Here is a 14,252-nt window from a genome sequence, read left to right on the forward strand (position 1 = left end):
TCCTTATCTTTGCCTCTAAAACATGCCACCTAAATCAACAGATTGTGGCATTGCATGGCTCGTCACAGAGAAGCCAAAGCAAATTATTGCGGAAGGCGGCACTTGTCCAGAAACGGACTCAGGACATGTGTGCCGCACAGTCAGCTTCCTCACACCCCCTCACGCCACTGTAGCTGCCCACAGAGGCACCTCCCAAGCCATAGGCCCCTCCTAGGCCAGCCCAGGCCTCACCTTGTCCCTCCCTGCAGGGCGGGGTCTGATGGATTTCAAGAAGGAGTCAGAGATCAGCTTAAGGGCAAAGGCTGGAAGCAGAGCGAACTGGGAGCAGAACACACAGGTGCGTTCTGATGGGTATTCGGGAGCGTCAAGAAGGGGCTGACCTGGTGGGAAGAAAAGCAGTGGAAGGAGGGCACGGAGTGAGGGGCAGAAGAATGGGACACAGAGGGAGGAGGGCCAGGAAGTGAGGGCAGGAGCCCAGCACATCACAGAAGGTGCCCGGGTGCTTGGTGGCAGGCAAGAGCTGGCCAGGGTGGAGCAAGGAAAGCTCAGAGAGGAGGGTAAGCGGGGAGAGGGCTTGCTTCCTGTTCTTGCCTGGAGGTCTCACCAGCCACCACCCCCACTGCCACCGCCAGCCACCACCCCCACTGCCACCGCCAGCAACCACCCCCACTGCCATGGCACATGGGGACAGAGGTTTGTCCTGGGGAAAGCAAAGGTCTCTTCTACATCTTTCTCCTTCCTGGAAAAGCAAAAAGAAACATGGGGATAAGAGGTTGTAAAAAAGGAGACCCAGGCCGGGCGCGGTGGCTCACGCCTGTAATCCCAGCACTTTGGGAGGCCGAGGCGGGCGGATCACAAGGTCAGGAGATCGAGACCATGGTGAAACCCCGTCTCTACTAAAAATACAAAAAACTAGCCAGGCGAGGTGGCGGGCGCCTGTAGTCCCAGCTACTCAGGAGGCTGAGGCAGGAGAATGGCGTGAACCTGGGAGGCGGAGCTTGCAGTGAGCCGAGATCGCGCCACTGCACTCCAGCCTGGGCGACAGAGCGAGACTCCGTCTCAAAAAAAAAAAAAGGAGACCCAGCCATGAAAGGACATGGAGGTACCCTAAATGACATACTGCTAAGCAAAAGAAGTCAACTTGAAAAGGCTGCAGACTGTAAGATTCCAAATACAGGACGTTCTGGAAAAGGCAAAACTATGGAGACAATACATAGAGCAGTGAATGCCAGGGTTCAGGAGAAAGAGGTGGAGCACAGAGGAGGTGGAACTACTCTGTGTGCTACTCTAATGCTGGATCCATGTCATTGTCCATTTGTCCAGCCCACGGAATACGCAGCAGCAGGAGTGAGCCCTGATGTCAAGTGTGGGCTCCAGGTGAGAGTGATGTGCAGGTCCCTCAGCTGTAATAAATGCACGGCTCTGGTGTGGATATTGACAGTGGGGAGGCTGAGTGTATAGGGGCTGTGAGTATACAGAAACTCAGTACCTTTCACTCAGTTTTGCCATGAACCTAAAACTCCTGTTTAAAAAGTCTATTAAAAGACTTTACTAGACTTTATAAAATTTGTTAAAAGACTTTTAATAGACTTTTTAAAGACTTTTAACAGACTTTATAAAGTCTATTAAGAAATCTATTATTTTTTTAATTTTATTCTATTAATTTTTTAAAAGTCTATTAAAAAAAAAAGTCTACTGTAATCCTAGCACTTTGGGAGGCCAAGGAGGGAGGATCGCTTGAGCCCAGGAGTTCGAGACCAGCCTGACCAACATGGTGAAACCCCATCTCTACTAAAAACAAAAAATTAGCCAGGCATGGTGGTGCACACCTATAATCCCAACTACTCAGGAGGCTGAGGCAGGAGAATTGCTTGAACCCGGGAGGCAGAGGTTGCAGTGTGCCAAGATCACATCACTGCACTCCAGCCTGGGCTACAGAGCAAGACTCTGTCTCAGGGAAAAAAAAAAATAGTCTATTGAAAGAAAAAAAAAGAGGCCTGGCCAATATTTAATAGGAGAACACAAGAACTCACCTCATATCCTTCCTGCTGGCTCTGAGTTCCACCTGCAGCCCCTGCCTCACCTGCTCCATCCAGGTGAGCAGGGCCTCTGAGAGCCCAAGATCATGTGGGTTCCAGGGTCTTCTGCCAGCACCAGAGGGCAAGACAAGGCAACCAGAGGGACGTCCCCATGAGAGGCCATGAACATGGAGCAAAATGAGGGCAAGTTGCGAGCCCTTGGGGGGGGGGGCATGGGAAAGGGGAAGAAGGACATCTCAGATCACCCTTGACCGTGGCCTCCAGGGCTAGAGAGCCATCGGGTGATAAAACAGGCCCAGCCAACACCTTTCATTTATCTATGAATCAAGAACTGCCCATCATGTACAAATTAAATACAAAGTGCTAAGGGGACTAGTGGAGAAATGAGTATGTTAGTTGGGGCCAAAGCTCCTCAGCAATGCAGGGTTTCAGCTGACCTCAAAAGGTGGCGACGGATGTGACACTGGCCCAGAGTCGGGTGGGGAGGGACGATGTGCAGCTGAGCTTCTCTGGAGGAAAAAACCCACGAGGAAAACAGGGCATCTAGTTAACACATGGGTTGTGTTCCCAACATTTGTGCTTCGGAAATGTGATGTGTAAACGCATTTTCCAAAAACAAAAGCAAGAAATGAAAAGCGCTCATGATGGTCAGGTTTCCTCAGTGGGACACTCCACGATACCCCCAAAGTGGAGCTGCTGCACCTGTTCCACCTCATACCCTGTGCCGCCGACTTTCCAGGTGAAATCCTCGGGGCCTGCCTTGCAGATAGCCTGGACCCCCTGGGAGGAGGCTGGGCCAGGCAGAGGTCTGAGCCAGGAGTGGATTAACACTCCCTGCTACCTGTCTGTCTGCACAGGAGAACGCGTTTTCTCCAGGTTTATCCCCAGGGCTTCTGATTTAGGGAGCAAAAGGCCACTACCTGTGAAAACAAGGATCTCTCAGAGCCCAACCCACCGTGCATCCACCTTGTAAGTCAAGTGCCTGTGCCTCGGGCACTGCTTGCAGGAAGTGAAAAGCACAGCTGAGACAGGGAGGAATCCCGAAGTGGGGCTCCCAGGTCAACCCAGAGCCTAGAGGAAGGGGGTGCAAGGCCGCGAGGGCAGTGCTTCTGTAGGGAAATTTCACGGTGATGGCAGCCTTCCAGGAAGAGCCCACAGTACCCAGGAGGACAAGTTAGGGTCTGGAGAAACTGAGACTGGGAGCTAGTTCCAGCCAGCCTCTGCGGCAGCAGCGCAACAGGTGAGAGCTACGGTCTCCCAGAGACTTCGCACACGGCACACGGGAAGACAGAGTTGTGGCCACCATGTCTCCCAGCCCTGCAGGAGGCTCGCAGCTACAAGCCCAGGATTTCACAGCTGCTTAGGGAATGGGGTTATGAGGTGAAGACCCTGACTCACCCTCCCTGAGAAAGGAAAAGGCATCTCCCTAAGATGAACCCCTCCCTGAGGTCCCCTCCTAGTAGCCTTGGGTGAACAAGAGAGCTGAATGGGGCACAAAGAAGGCCGGGCAGGACTGGGTACCTCTACCTCACCCCCAAAGCCATCAGTCTGCAGCCTAGTCACACCTGAATCACTCTACATTGCATAAAACTTTAAATGTGCTGGTGTCAATAACCTGTCTTTCGTTTAACAAGAAGAACAGCTAACATTTCTCATGCGTTTCCTATATGGCAGACATTGTTGCAAACACTTTATATATACTGTTTAATTGATTTATCTCCACAACCCTAGGAGCTAAGCACTGTTGTTGTTATTTTCATTTTGTAACTAAGAACATGAAGGCCCAGAGAGTTTAAGCAGCATGCCCAAGGCCACACAGCAAGTCCTAGTGGCATGGGTTACTGGGACTTGACTCAGGCAGCCTGACTCCAGAGCCTACCTTTGAATTTCTACACTAAATTTCAAAATCTATCTACCTAAAAGGAATTTGTTGTGTCAGAAATGTAGTTCTGCTGTTAATACAGGCATCTGCTTCTCCAGGACACAAGAAGCACCTGGGGGCATGGCAGGGGCCCAGCCTGCCCTCTGTGACTCACGGCGCCCCTGGCTGAGATAATGCACAAAAACAAGAGCATTCCCCTGAGTAAGGAAGGCCGCAGGACTGGAGGACGTTTACAGAGGAGTGAGGAGAGGGTAGAAATAAAATGGATGAGTGCAGACAGATGCCCGACAGCACTGGGGACTCTGCATGGGACCCCAGCTGCCCCAGGACAGCCTCCAGCTTGGGGCAGGACAGCCTCCAGCTTGGGGCAGGGCAAGGGAAGGAAGCTCAGTCCATAGGAAAATTCCATGGCCCTAACCTGAGGGAAGCCCATTTCTGCCCATAAGACAACTAAGTTCATCTCCTCTACTGCATTCCAGAGCGATGGAGCGAGAGATCCCCGCCCTGGGCTGGGCCGTGGCTGCCATCCTGATGCTGCAGATGGCCATGGCGGAGCCCTCCCTGGGAACTCTGCACAGGAACGCAGGGGTGTTTTCAGACCTAAGCAACCAAGAGCTGAAAGCAGTGCACAGCTTCCTCTGGTCCAAGAAGGAGCTGAGGCTGCAGCCCTCTAGGGCCCCCACCGTGACCAAGAACACTGTGTTCCTCATTGAGATGCTGCTGCCCAAGAAGCACCATGTGGTGAGGTTTCTGGATAAAGGTGAAAGGCATCCTGTGCGGGAAGCCCGTGCTGTCATCTTCTTTGGTGACCAGGAGCACCCGAATATCACTGAGTTTGCTGTGGGACCCCTGCCAGGGCCCCGCTACATGCGAGCACTGTCCCCCAGGCCTGGGCACCAGTCCTCCTGGGCATCGAGGCCCGTGTCCACAGCAGAGTATGCCCTCCTCTACCACACCGTGCAGGAAGCCACCAAGCCCCTGCACCAGTTCTTCCTCAATACCACAGGCTTCTCATTCCAAGATTGCCATGACAGATGCCTGGCCTTCACCGACGTGGGCCCCCGGGGCTTGGCTTCTGGCCAGCGCCGCAGTTGGCTTCTCATACAGCGCTACGTAGAAGGCTACTTTCTGCACCCCACTGGGCTGGAGCTCCTCGTGGATCACGGGAGCACAGATGCCCGGCACTGGGCCGTGGAGCAGGTGTGGTACAACGGGAAGTACTATGGGAGCCCAGAGGAACTGGCTCGGAAGTATGCAGATGGAGAGGTGGACGTGGTGGTCCTGGAGGACCCACTGCCTGGGGGCAAGGGGCATGAGAGCACAGAGGAGCCGCCCCTCTTCTCCTCCTACAAGCCCCGCGGGGACTTCCCCAGCCCCATCCATGTGAGCGGCCCCCGCTTTGTCCAACCCCACGGCCCTCGCTTCAGGCTGGAGGGCAATGCTGTGCTCTATGGGGGTTGGAGCTTTGCCTTCCGGCTGCGCTCCTCCTCCGGGCTGCAGGTCCTGAACGTGCAGTTTGGTGGAGAGCGCATTGCCTATGAGGTCAGCGTGCAAGAGGCAGTGGCCCTGTATGGAGGACACACACCTGTAGGCATGCAGACCAAGTACCTCGATGTGAGCTGGGGCCTGGGCAGCGTCACTCATGAGTTAGCCCCCGGCATCGACTGCCCGGAGACCGCCACCTACCTGGACACCTTCCACTACTATGACACCGATGACCCGGTCCATTATCCCCGAGCCCTCTGCCTCTTTGAAATGCCCACAGGGGTGCCCCTTCGGCGGCACTTTAATTCCAACTTTAAAGGTGGCTTCAACTTCTATGCAGGGCTGAAGGGCCAGGTGCTGGTGCTGCGGACAACTTCCACCGTCTACAATTATGATTACATTTGGGACTTCATCTTCTACCCCAACGGGGTGATGGAGGCCAAGATGCATGCCACTGGCTTCGTCTTCGCCACCTTCTACACTCCTGAGGGGCTGCGCCACGGCACTCGCCTGCACACCCACCTGATTGGAAACGTACACACTCACTTGGTGCACTACCGTGTCGACCTGGATGTAGCAGGTAGGACTCAAAGCAAGACTCTCCCGGTCAAGCGTCTGCATCCAACCAACAACTTAAACTCCCAGGAGACGACACCATAACTCCCTGGTGGTGGAAAGTTAGGAGCATTTGCCAAGCCTGCTTCTGTAAAACCTAAAGCTAGAAATTTGTGTGTCCCTGAAAAATGGTGAAAGCAAACACTGCCGAGGGTTGCCCTGGATGCAACAGTGTGGACCCTGTTCTGACCCTGGGGACTGTGAGTGGGGCAAGGGAGGGGACAGTGCCTAGGAGGGTAAGAAATGTCACTGTCTAGTGCTCTGAGATGGAACGTAGTGTCGTCTGGGAATACTCAGGGTGTCTCCCGGATGATGTCACCATAAAAGAATGGCATGGATAGAATGACTGATGCCACCAGACCCAACAAGGCCACCAGGACCAGACAGGCGGCTCCTACCCCTCAGCCCCAGCCACCTCTCTGGACAGAGCCTCACATGCCTGGAGAAAAATGGGTGCCCCTTCTCTGGGATTGCAGCCACAGCAGATGGGCATGAGCACAGCTCTTGAGAGGAACTTCCCAGAGTGGTAATGGAATCACCACAGCTGCCCAGGGCATCCCCCAACATCCGGGTTATTCTAGACATTTGGCTGTTGGATGTGGTGAAGGATGGAGATCCTGGGGCAGAATGAGGAGGTTTCAGTTCTGGCAGCTTGATTCTCATTCTCCTTCTCCCTGCATACCTCCAGGCACCAAGAACAGCTTCCAGACACTGCAGATGAAGCTAGAAAATATCACCAACCCCTGGAGCCCGAGACACCGCATCGTCCAGCCGACCGTGGAGCAGACACGGTACTCCCGGGAGCGCCAGGCAGCCTTCCGCTTCAAAAGGAAGCTGCCCAGGTACCTGCTCTTTACCAGCCCCCAGGAGAACCCCTGGGGCCACAAGCGCAGCTACCGCCTGCAGATCCACTCCATGGCTGACCAGGTGCTGCCCCCAGGCTGGCAGGAGGAACAGGCCATCACCTGGGCAAGGTGAGGAAGACCCAGGGGGCCTGGGGGAGGGTCAGAGGCTCCCCTCAGTGTGTGTGTCTGTGTTTGTCTGTGTTTGTGTCTATGGGGTTCTGAGTCTATGTGGTTTTGTATCTGGGCACACACATGTGTTGTGTATGTATGATGTATGTGTATATCTGTGTGTACAACTGACCCTGAACAATGTGGGGGTTAGGGGTGCCAACCCCCGAATGCAGTAAAAAAGCCAAGCATAATTATGACTTCACCACAACATAACCACGAATAGCCTACTGTTGACCAGAAGCCTTACCACTAACATAAACATTCCGTGAACACATATTTTATATGTTCTATGTGTTAGATAGTGCATTCTTACAATAAAGTAAGCTAGAGAAAAGAAAATGTTATTAATAAAATCCTGGCCAGGCATAGTGGCTCACGCCTGTAATCCCAGCACTTTGGGGGGCCAAGGCAGGCAGATCACAAGGTCAGGGGATCAAGACCATCCTGGCTAACACGGTGAATCCTCGTCTCTACTAAAAATACAAAAAATTAGCTGGGCATGGTGGCGGGTGCCTGTGGTCCCAGCTACTCGGGAGGCTGAGGCAGGAGAATGGCGGGAACCCAGGAGGCAGAGCTTGCAGTAAGCCGAGATCGCGCCACTGCACTCCAGCCTGGGTGACAAAGCGAGACTCCGTCTCAAAAAAAAAAAAAATCCTAAGGAAAGGAAAATATATCTACGATCCATTAAGTGGGAGTGGCTCATCCCGAAGGTCTTTATCCTCGTCGCCTTCACTTGAGTGGGCTGAGGAGGAAGAGGGGCTGGATTTGCTGTCTTACGGTGGCAGAGGTGGAAGAAACTCCAAGTGAAAGTGGACCTGTGGCTGGGTGTGGTGGCTCACGCCTGTAAGCCCGGCACTTTGGGAGGCGGAGGCGGGCATATCACCTGAAGTCAGGAGTTCCAGACCAGCCTGGCCAACACGGCGAAACACTGTCTCTACTAAAGATACAAAAATTAGCTGGATGTGGTGGTGGACACCTGTATTCTCAGCTAGTCAGGAGGCTGAGGCAGGAGATCACTTGAACCCGGGAGGTGGAGTGAGCCAAGATCCCATTACTGCACTCCAGCCTGGGCGACAGAGCAAAACTCCATCTCAAAAAAAAAAAAAAAAAGGAAGAAAGAAAGAAAGTGGATCCGTGCAGCTCACACCTGTGTTGTGCAAGGGTTGCCTGCTCTTCTGGGCCTGTGTCTGTGTATTTGGGGAGGAGGGCAGGGAGAACTCCTGACAATCACCTGAACCTTGGTTTAACAGCAGCCCATCCTGCCGACTCCCAGGAGAGATGATCTCTCATCTTGGGGAAGGCAATCATCTTCCTCTATTTTGACCCTGAAGCTGTTCCTTGGGTGGGGCTAAGGGGGGGCCAGCCCAGGCCCCTGAGCCAAGCTGCTTCGCCTCTGCCTGGCAGGTACCCCCTGGCAGTGACCAAGTACCGGGAGTCCGAGCTGCGCAGCAGCAGCATCTACCACCAGAACGACCCCTGGGACCCGCCCGTGGTCTTTGAGAAATTTCTTCACAACAATGAGAACATTGAAAATGAGGTACTGCCCTGTCCCCAGCCCTGCCCAGTGCTGGCCGTGCCTCCTTCCAGCTCATCCCAAGACCATCTTCATCACCATCAGGGAGTCCCAACCACCCTCTGCCCAGATTTGTCCCCAGTTGCAGGAGCTGTGCCTTGCTGTGTGGACGGCAAGTTCAGAGGTCACAACCAAGCTGTCCATCTCTTTAAAAAGGGGCTGGAGAGGAATTCAGCAAGTTTGCAGGCAGAACTGCAAATGATCAAAGGCTAGAGTGGCCTCCAGTGGTCAGTACTCAGCCCTGCCCACTGAAGCCCACCCTGTCTTCTGCAGGACCTGGTGGCCTGGGTGACGGTGGGCTTCCTGCACATCCCCCACTCGGAGGACATTCCCAACACAGCCACACCTGGGAACTCCGTGGGCTTCCTGCTCCGGCCATTCAACTTCTTCCCAGAGGACCCCTCGCTGGCATCCAGAGACACTGTGATCGTGTGGCCTCGGGACAACGGCCCCAACTACGTCCAGCGCTGGATCCCTGAGGACAGGGACTGCTTGATGCCTCCCCCTTTTAGCTACAATGGGACCTACAGACCCGTGTGACCAGCCCCTGCCCCCAGTTCCTCCCAAGAAGCCCAGGAGCCTGGCTGGGGCAGACAATAAACCTTCAGAGCTTCACTCTGTGTGCTGCTTCTTGCGGGGAGGCACAGGTCCATGTGTGTAGGACACACGCATAGACGTGCACACACTCACACAGACGTGCACACACTCGCATAGATGTGCACACACACAGACGTGCACACTCGCACAGACGTGCACACACTCACACAGACGTGCACACTCGCACAGACGTGCACACACTCGCACAGACGTGCACACACTCGCACAGACGTGCACACTCGCACAGACGTGTACACACTCGCACAGACGTGCACACACTCGCACAGACGTGCACACTCGCACAGACGTGCACACACTCGCACAGACGTGCACACTCGCACAGACGTGCACACACTCGCATAGATGTGCACACACACAGACGTGCACACACTCGCATAGATGTGCACACACACAGACGTGCACACACTCGCACAGACTGTGCACACACTCGCACAGACGTGCACACTCGCACAGACGTGTACACACTCGCACAGACGTGCACACATGGCATGCACTTTATTCACACTGGTCTACTGCAGCCCAGAAAAGCCAGCGTTACTAATAAAAAGGAAGCTCGCTGAAATCCTGTACCTGTCAGTTTGGTTTTTCTAAAATCTGAGACTGGCCAGGTATGGTGGCTCACGCTTATAATCCTAGCACTTTGGGAGCCTGAGACGGAAGGACGGGAGGATCACTTGAGCCCAGGAGTTCAAGACCAGTCTGAGCAATGTGGCTAAACCCCATCTCTCCTAAAAAATACAAAAAATTAGCCAGGCAGGGCCGGGCGCAGTGGCTCAAGCCTGTAATCCCAGCACTTTGGGAGGCCGAGACGGGCGGATCACGAGGTCTGGAGATCTAGACCATCCTGGCTAACATGGTGAAACCCCATCTCTTAAAAAATACAAAAAACTAGCCAGGCGAGGTGGCAGGCGCCTGTAGTCCCAGCTACTCGGGAGGCTGAGGCAGGAGAATGGCGTGAACCCGGGAGGCGGAGCTTGCAGTGAGCTGAGATCTGGCCACTGCACTCCAGCCTGGGCGACAGAGCGAGACTCCGTCTCAAAAAAAAGAAAAAAAAAATTAGCCAGGCAAGGCGGCATACGCCTGTAGTCCCAGGACAGAGGGGGTTGGGTGGGAAGATCTCTTGAGCCGAGGAGCCGAGATCACACCACTGCACTCCAGCCTGGGCAATACAGACACAGTGAGACCCTGTCTCAAAAAAAAAAAAAAAAAATCTGAGACTGACAACTTTCTCTTGGGGAGGCTGCAAGGGAATTTCCCAGTGTCAGTGACAGGCTTGCAAAATGGCACAACCATAGAGAAGATGCTACAGGGAGATCTAGCAAGATCACCATGCCTTTATCCATTGGCACACTGGCCCAACTTCAGGGGGTTTATCCCCAAGATCCATCTATAAATACAGGAAAGACATATGTACAAAGTGATTCATTGCAGCATTGTTTGTAACAGCAAAAGTCTGGAAACAACCAACTGCTCATCTGTAGAAAACCCCAGTTGAATAAACTGTGGCACAACCACACAGTGCAATTCTAGGTGATTATAAAAGAAACACACGAATGAGAATACTCTGTGTGCTGATGGAGCAAAACTTTAGGCCATAGCAAAAGAGAAGAGGCATAGAATAATACAGACAGCATGCTAACTTTGTGTGAGAAAGTACAGGAGTTTCCCTAGACTGGTCTCCGTGTAGACTACAGGGAAGCGTGGTAGATGAGAACAGGGATGGGGCAGGCTTTCTCCATGGAAACCTTTCTATTGAGTTGTTAGGGGTTTTGTTGTTGCTTTGTTTGCTTGCTTTTGGGGACAGAAGGGGAATGATGGAGAGCGCCGGGCCACGGGCTGGCCAGGTAGGGAGATAGAGCCTGGGGAGAAAGCAGAGTGGCCTGGCCAGATGCTATGGGGATGAGGCAAGCAGGGTCTCCTCTCTCCCTGTGGAGCTGAGGGAGCCCCAAGTGTCCTGGCCACAGCACATGGCCCAGGAAAGCACTGACTGCAGAAACCCGGGTGCCACAGCCTCTTGCCCCAGTGCTATGTTATTTTTATTTTTGAATCGTGAGAATGTATTACCTACTCAAAAAACTGAAATCTAAATTTTCCAAGAGGGAGGAAGGGAGGAAAGGACGGAGGGAAGGAAAGAAAGAAAAATGAAACTCTAACTGCTGATGTGTGGTAGTATAGTAGCTGGCCAGGATGGATGGGGTAGCTAGAATAATGCCCTCCACCCCCCACCAATGATGTCCACATCATGATCCCTGGGACCTGTGGATCTGTTACCTTACATGCTCAAGGAAGGAATTCTGTGGGCATGATGAAGGTAAGGATCTTGAGATGGGAAATTATCCTGGATCATCCAGGTGGGCTTGAGTAATCACAAGGCCCTTGTGAGAGGGAGACAGGAGAGAAGAGCAGAGAGAAGATGCCACACTGCCGGCTCTGAAGATGACAGAAGGGGCCACAAACCAAGGAATGTAAGCAACCTCTAGAAACTGGAAAAGACAAGGAAACAGATTTCCCCCCAGAGCCTCCATTAGGAACAAGGCCCTGAAGACCTCAGATGGTAAAAGAATACATTGGTGTTGTTTGAGGCCAGTAAGTTTGTGGTACGGTGTTTATAGCAGCCATAGGAGCTAATACAATGGATGTGGAGTTTTCTATCATGGGTGACCATTGACAGAGGAAAGCAGACAAGCAAACAGATGGGGGATCTGACACTGTCCCTCCCAGCCCTGCTCAGAGCTCAGTCACCCACGGCCAGACGCAGAACCAGGACCCAGTGACGAGGAGGCAGGAGCAGGTGAGTCAGGTCATGTGGGTCAGGGTCCTGGATCTTTTCAAACCGGACAATTCAACAGAACTGATTCCAGCCTTTCTCTTCCTCCAAGAAGACAGAAAGGAAGAGTGTGTGTGGTTTTGATAAACATTTCAAGGGGGTGGAGGACACCAGAGGCTCAGGGGCTCCTTTACACACTGAGTTGTGGGTGTGTGACTGTCATCACCCACCATACCGAGGAAAGCTGGAAGACCAAAGACATTGCCTACTTTCCCTGGGTGACTTTTCACAGTTGTTTGTTGGTGTTGTGCATTTAGCGGGCACTCGGCAGTCCTTGTTGAGTGACTAGCAGCTGAGAGCCTCAGAAATACAAGCCTCAAATCACATTCTCACTTCCCTGCCCTGTTGAGTCTTTGCATTTCGCCCCAAATAATTATTTTGGCCATTCCTGTGGCCACCACAGCACCATCTCCCAACACCATCCACCCCTAACAAGATGGCAGAAGGACCTGACCTCACCCCTGAGAAAGCAGCCCCAAGAATCCTAGGGCCCCTTCGCTTCCTCCCAGGCCCCATCCCGAGTGGTCCTCACAGGTACTACTTTCCCCCTCCCTCCCTGAGACCCCAGCTTCTACTTTTCAGCATTTCTCACTGTTCCTCCTTCCCTTAAGCAGAATGTAATTGGCCTGGGACACAAAGACGAGGAAGACGACGTCCCTGACCTCAAGATGTCCACAGTCACAGGGGTGACAGCCCAGAGGGACAGACAGGGAGGCCTGAGGGCTCCTGTGCCAAGGCGAGGATATCCTCAGATGTTCATCCTCTGTTTCTTAATAAAAACTGGAAGTATTCAGCGGGCTGAAGCAGGAGGGTTTCTTGAGCCTAGGAGTTCAAACCCACAGCCTGGGCAACATAGCAAGATGCCACCTCTTAACCAAAAAACTAGAAGCCTGGTCTAACATTGGAGTAGGCAGAGCTTGGCCTCTGTGGACTCACTCAGTGATTGTCCATGTGCGACTCTGCCATTCCCAAGCACACAGCCTCCCCAGGCCTGGAAGGTCAGCTCTGCCTGGGCAGTGAATTCTCCCTGAGCACCACGTACACTCAGGTCCCTGTTGTCGGACCCTCCTCAGCAGGGAGAACTGCTGTGCCTCTCCCAGTTAGGGGGAGACATTCATAATTTTTGGTCATACATTTGGTAATTGACCTGCTACTTTGAACTGCATGGATTCCCTGTCCTGGGGCCACTTCAAGGTGGTTACATCCCATAACCTGGAATTTCTAATGGCTGAGGCCAGGACGAATCTGATATCTCATGAAAACATATCAGGTGTATAAAGACAAAATACCATTTGACCCAGCAATCTCATTACTGGGTGTATACCCAAAGGAATATAAATCATTCTATTATAAAGACACCTGCACACATATGTTCACTGCAGCACTATTCACAATAGAAAAGACAGGGAATCGGCCAGGTGCAGTGGCTTACACCTATAATCCCAGCACTTTGGGAAGCCAAGACGAGCAGATCACAAAGTCAGGAATTCGAGACCAGCCTGGCCAATATGGTAAAACCCCATCTCTACCAAAAATATAAAAATTATCCAGGCGTGGTGGTAGGTGCCTGTAGTCCCAGCTACTTGGGAGGCTGAGGCAGGAGAATCGCTTGAACCCGGGAGGCGGAGGTTGCAGTGAGCCGAGATTGTGCTACTGCACTCGAGCCTGGGCGACAGACATAGAATCAACCTAAATGCCCATCAATCATAGACTGGATAAAGAAAATGTGATGTATATACACCATGGAATACTATTCTGCCATAAAAAAGAAAGAGATCTTGTCCTTTGCAGGGATATGGATGGAGTTGGAGGCCATTATCCTCAGCAAACTAACACAGGAAACCAAAATACCTTATGTTCTCACTTATAAGTGGGAGCTAAATGATGAGAACACATACAGGAGAACAACACACACTGGGGCCTGTTAGAGAGTGGAGGGTGGGAGGAGGGAAAGGACAGTGAAAAATAACTAATGGGTACTAAGCTTAGTACCTGGGTGATGAAATAATCTGTGTAACAAACCCTATGACACAATTTACTTATGTAACAAACCTGCACATACACTGTGAACTTAAAAGTTAAAAAATAAAAAACATATTAGGTTCAGATGTCTGATCCAAGAACTTAGCCAGGATGTTAAAAGGTTGCCTACTAAACCCTCATGCTTATTTACTAGGGCATCCAAGCATTGGTTTGC

At 52.5% G+C, this 14,252-nt stretch overlaps 1 protein-coding gene across 1 annotated transcript; it reads left to right on the forward strand.

The window, feature by feature from the left end:
• The first annotated feature begins 248 nt into the window (after nt 1-248).
• AOC1 (amine oxidase copper containing 1) lies at nt 249-9,225 on the forward strand. Its single transcript, XM_010379930.2, has 5 exons — nt 249-337; nt 4,401-5,986; nt 6,710-6,995; nt 8,442-8,574; nt 8,884-9,225. The coding sequence occupies exons 2-5, from the start codon at nt 4,405-4,407 to the stop codon at nt 9,148-9,150; spliced, it is 2,268 nt and encodes a 755-aa protein (XP_010378232.1). The 5' UTR covers nt 249-337; nt 4,401-4,404; the 3' UTR covers nt 9,151-9,225.
• Nucleotides 9,226-14,252: the final 5,027 nt, after the last annotated feature.

The sequence above is a fragment of the Rhinopithecus roxellana genome, chromosome 6 (assembly GCF_007565055.1).
Source record: "Rhinopithecus roxellana isolate Shanxi Qingling chromosome 6, ASM756505v1, whole genome shotgun sequence".
In the NCBI taxonomy this organism is placed as follows: Eukaryota; Metazoa; Chordata; class Mammalia; order Primates; family Cercopithecidae; genus Rhinopithecus; species Rhinopithecus roxellana.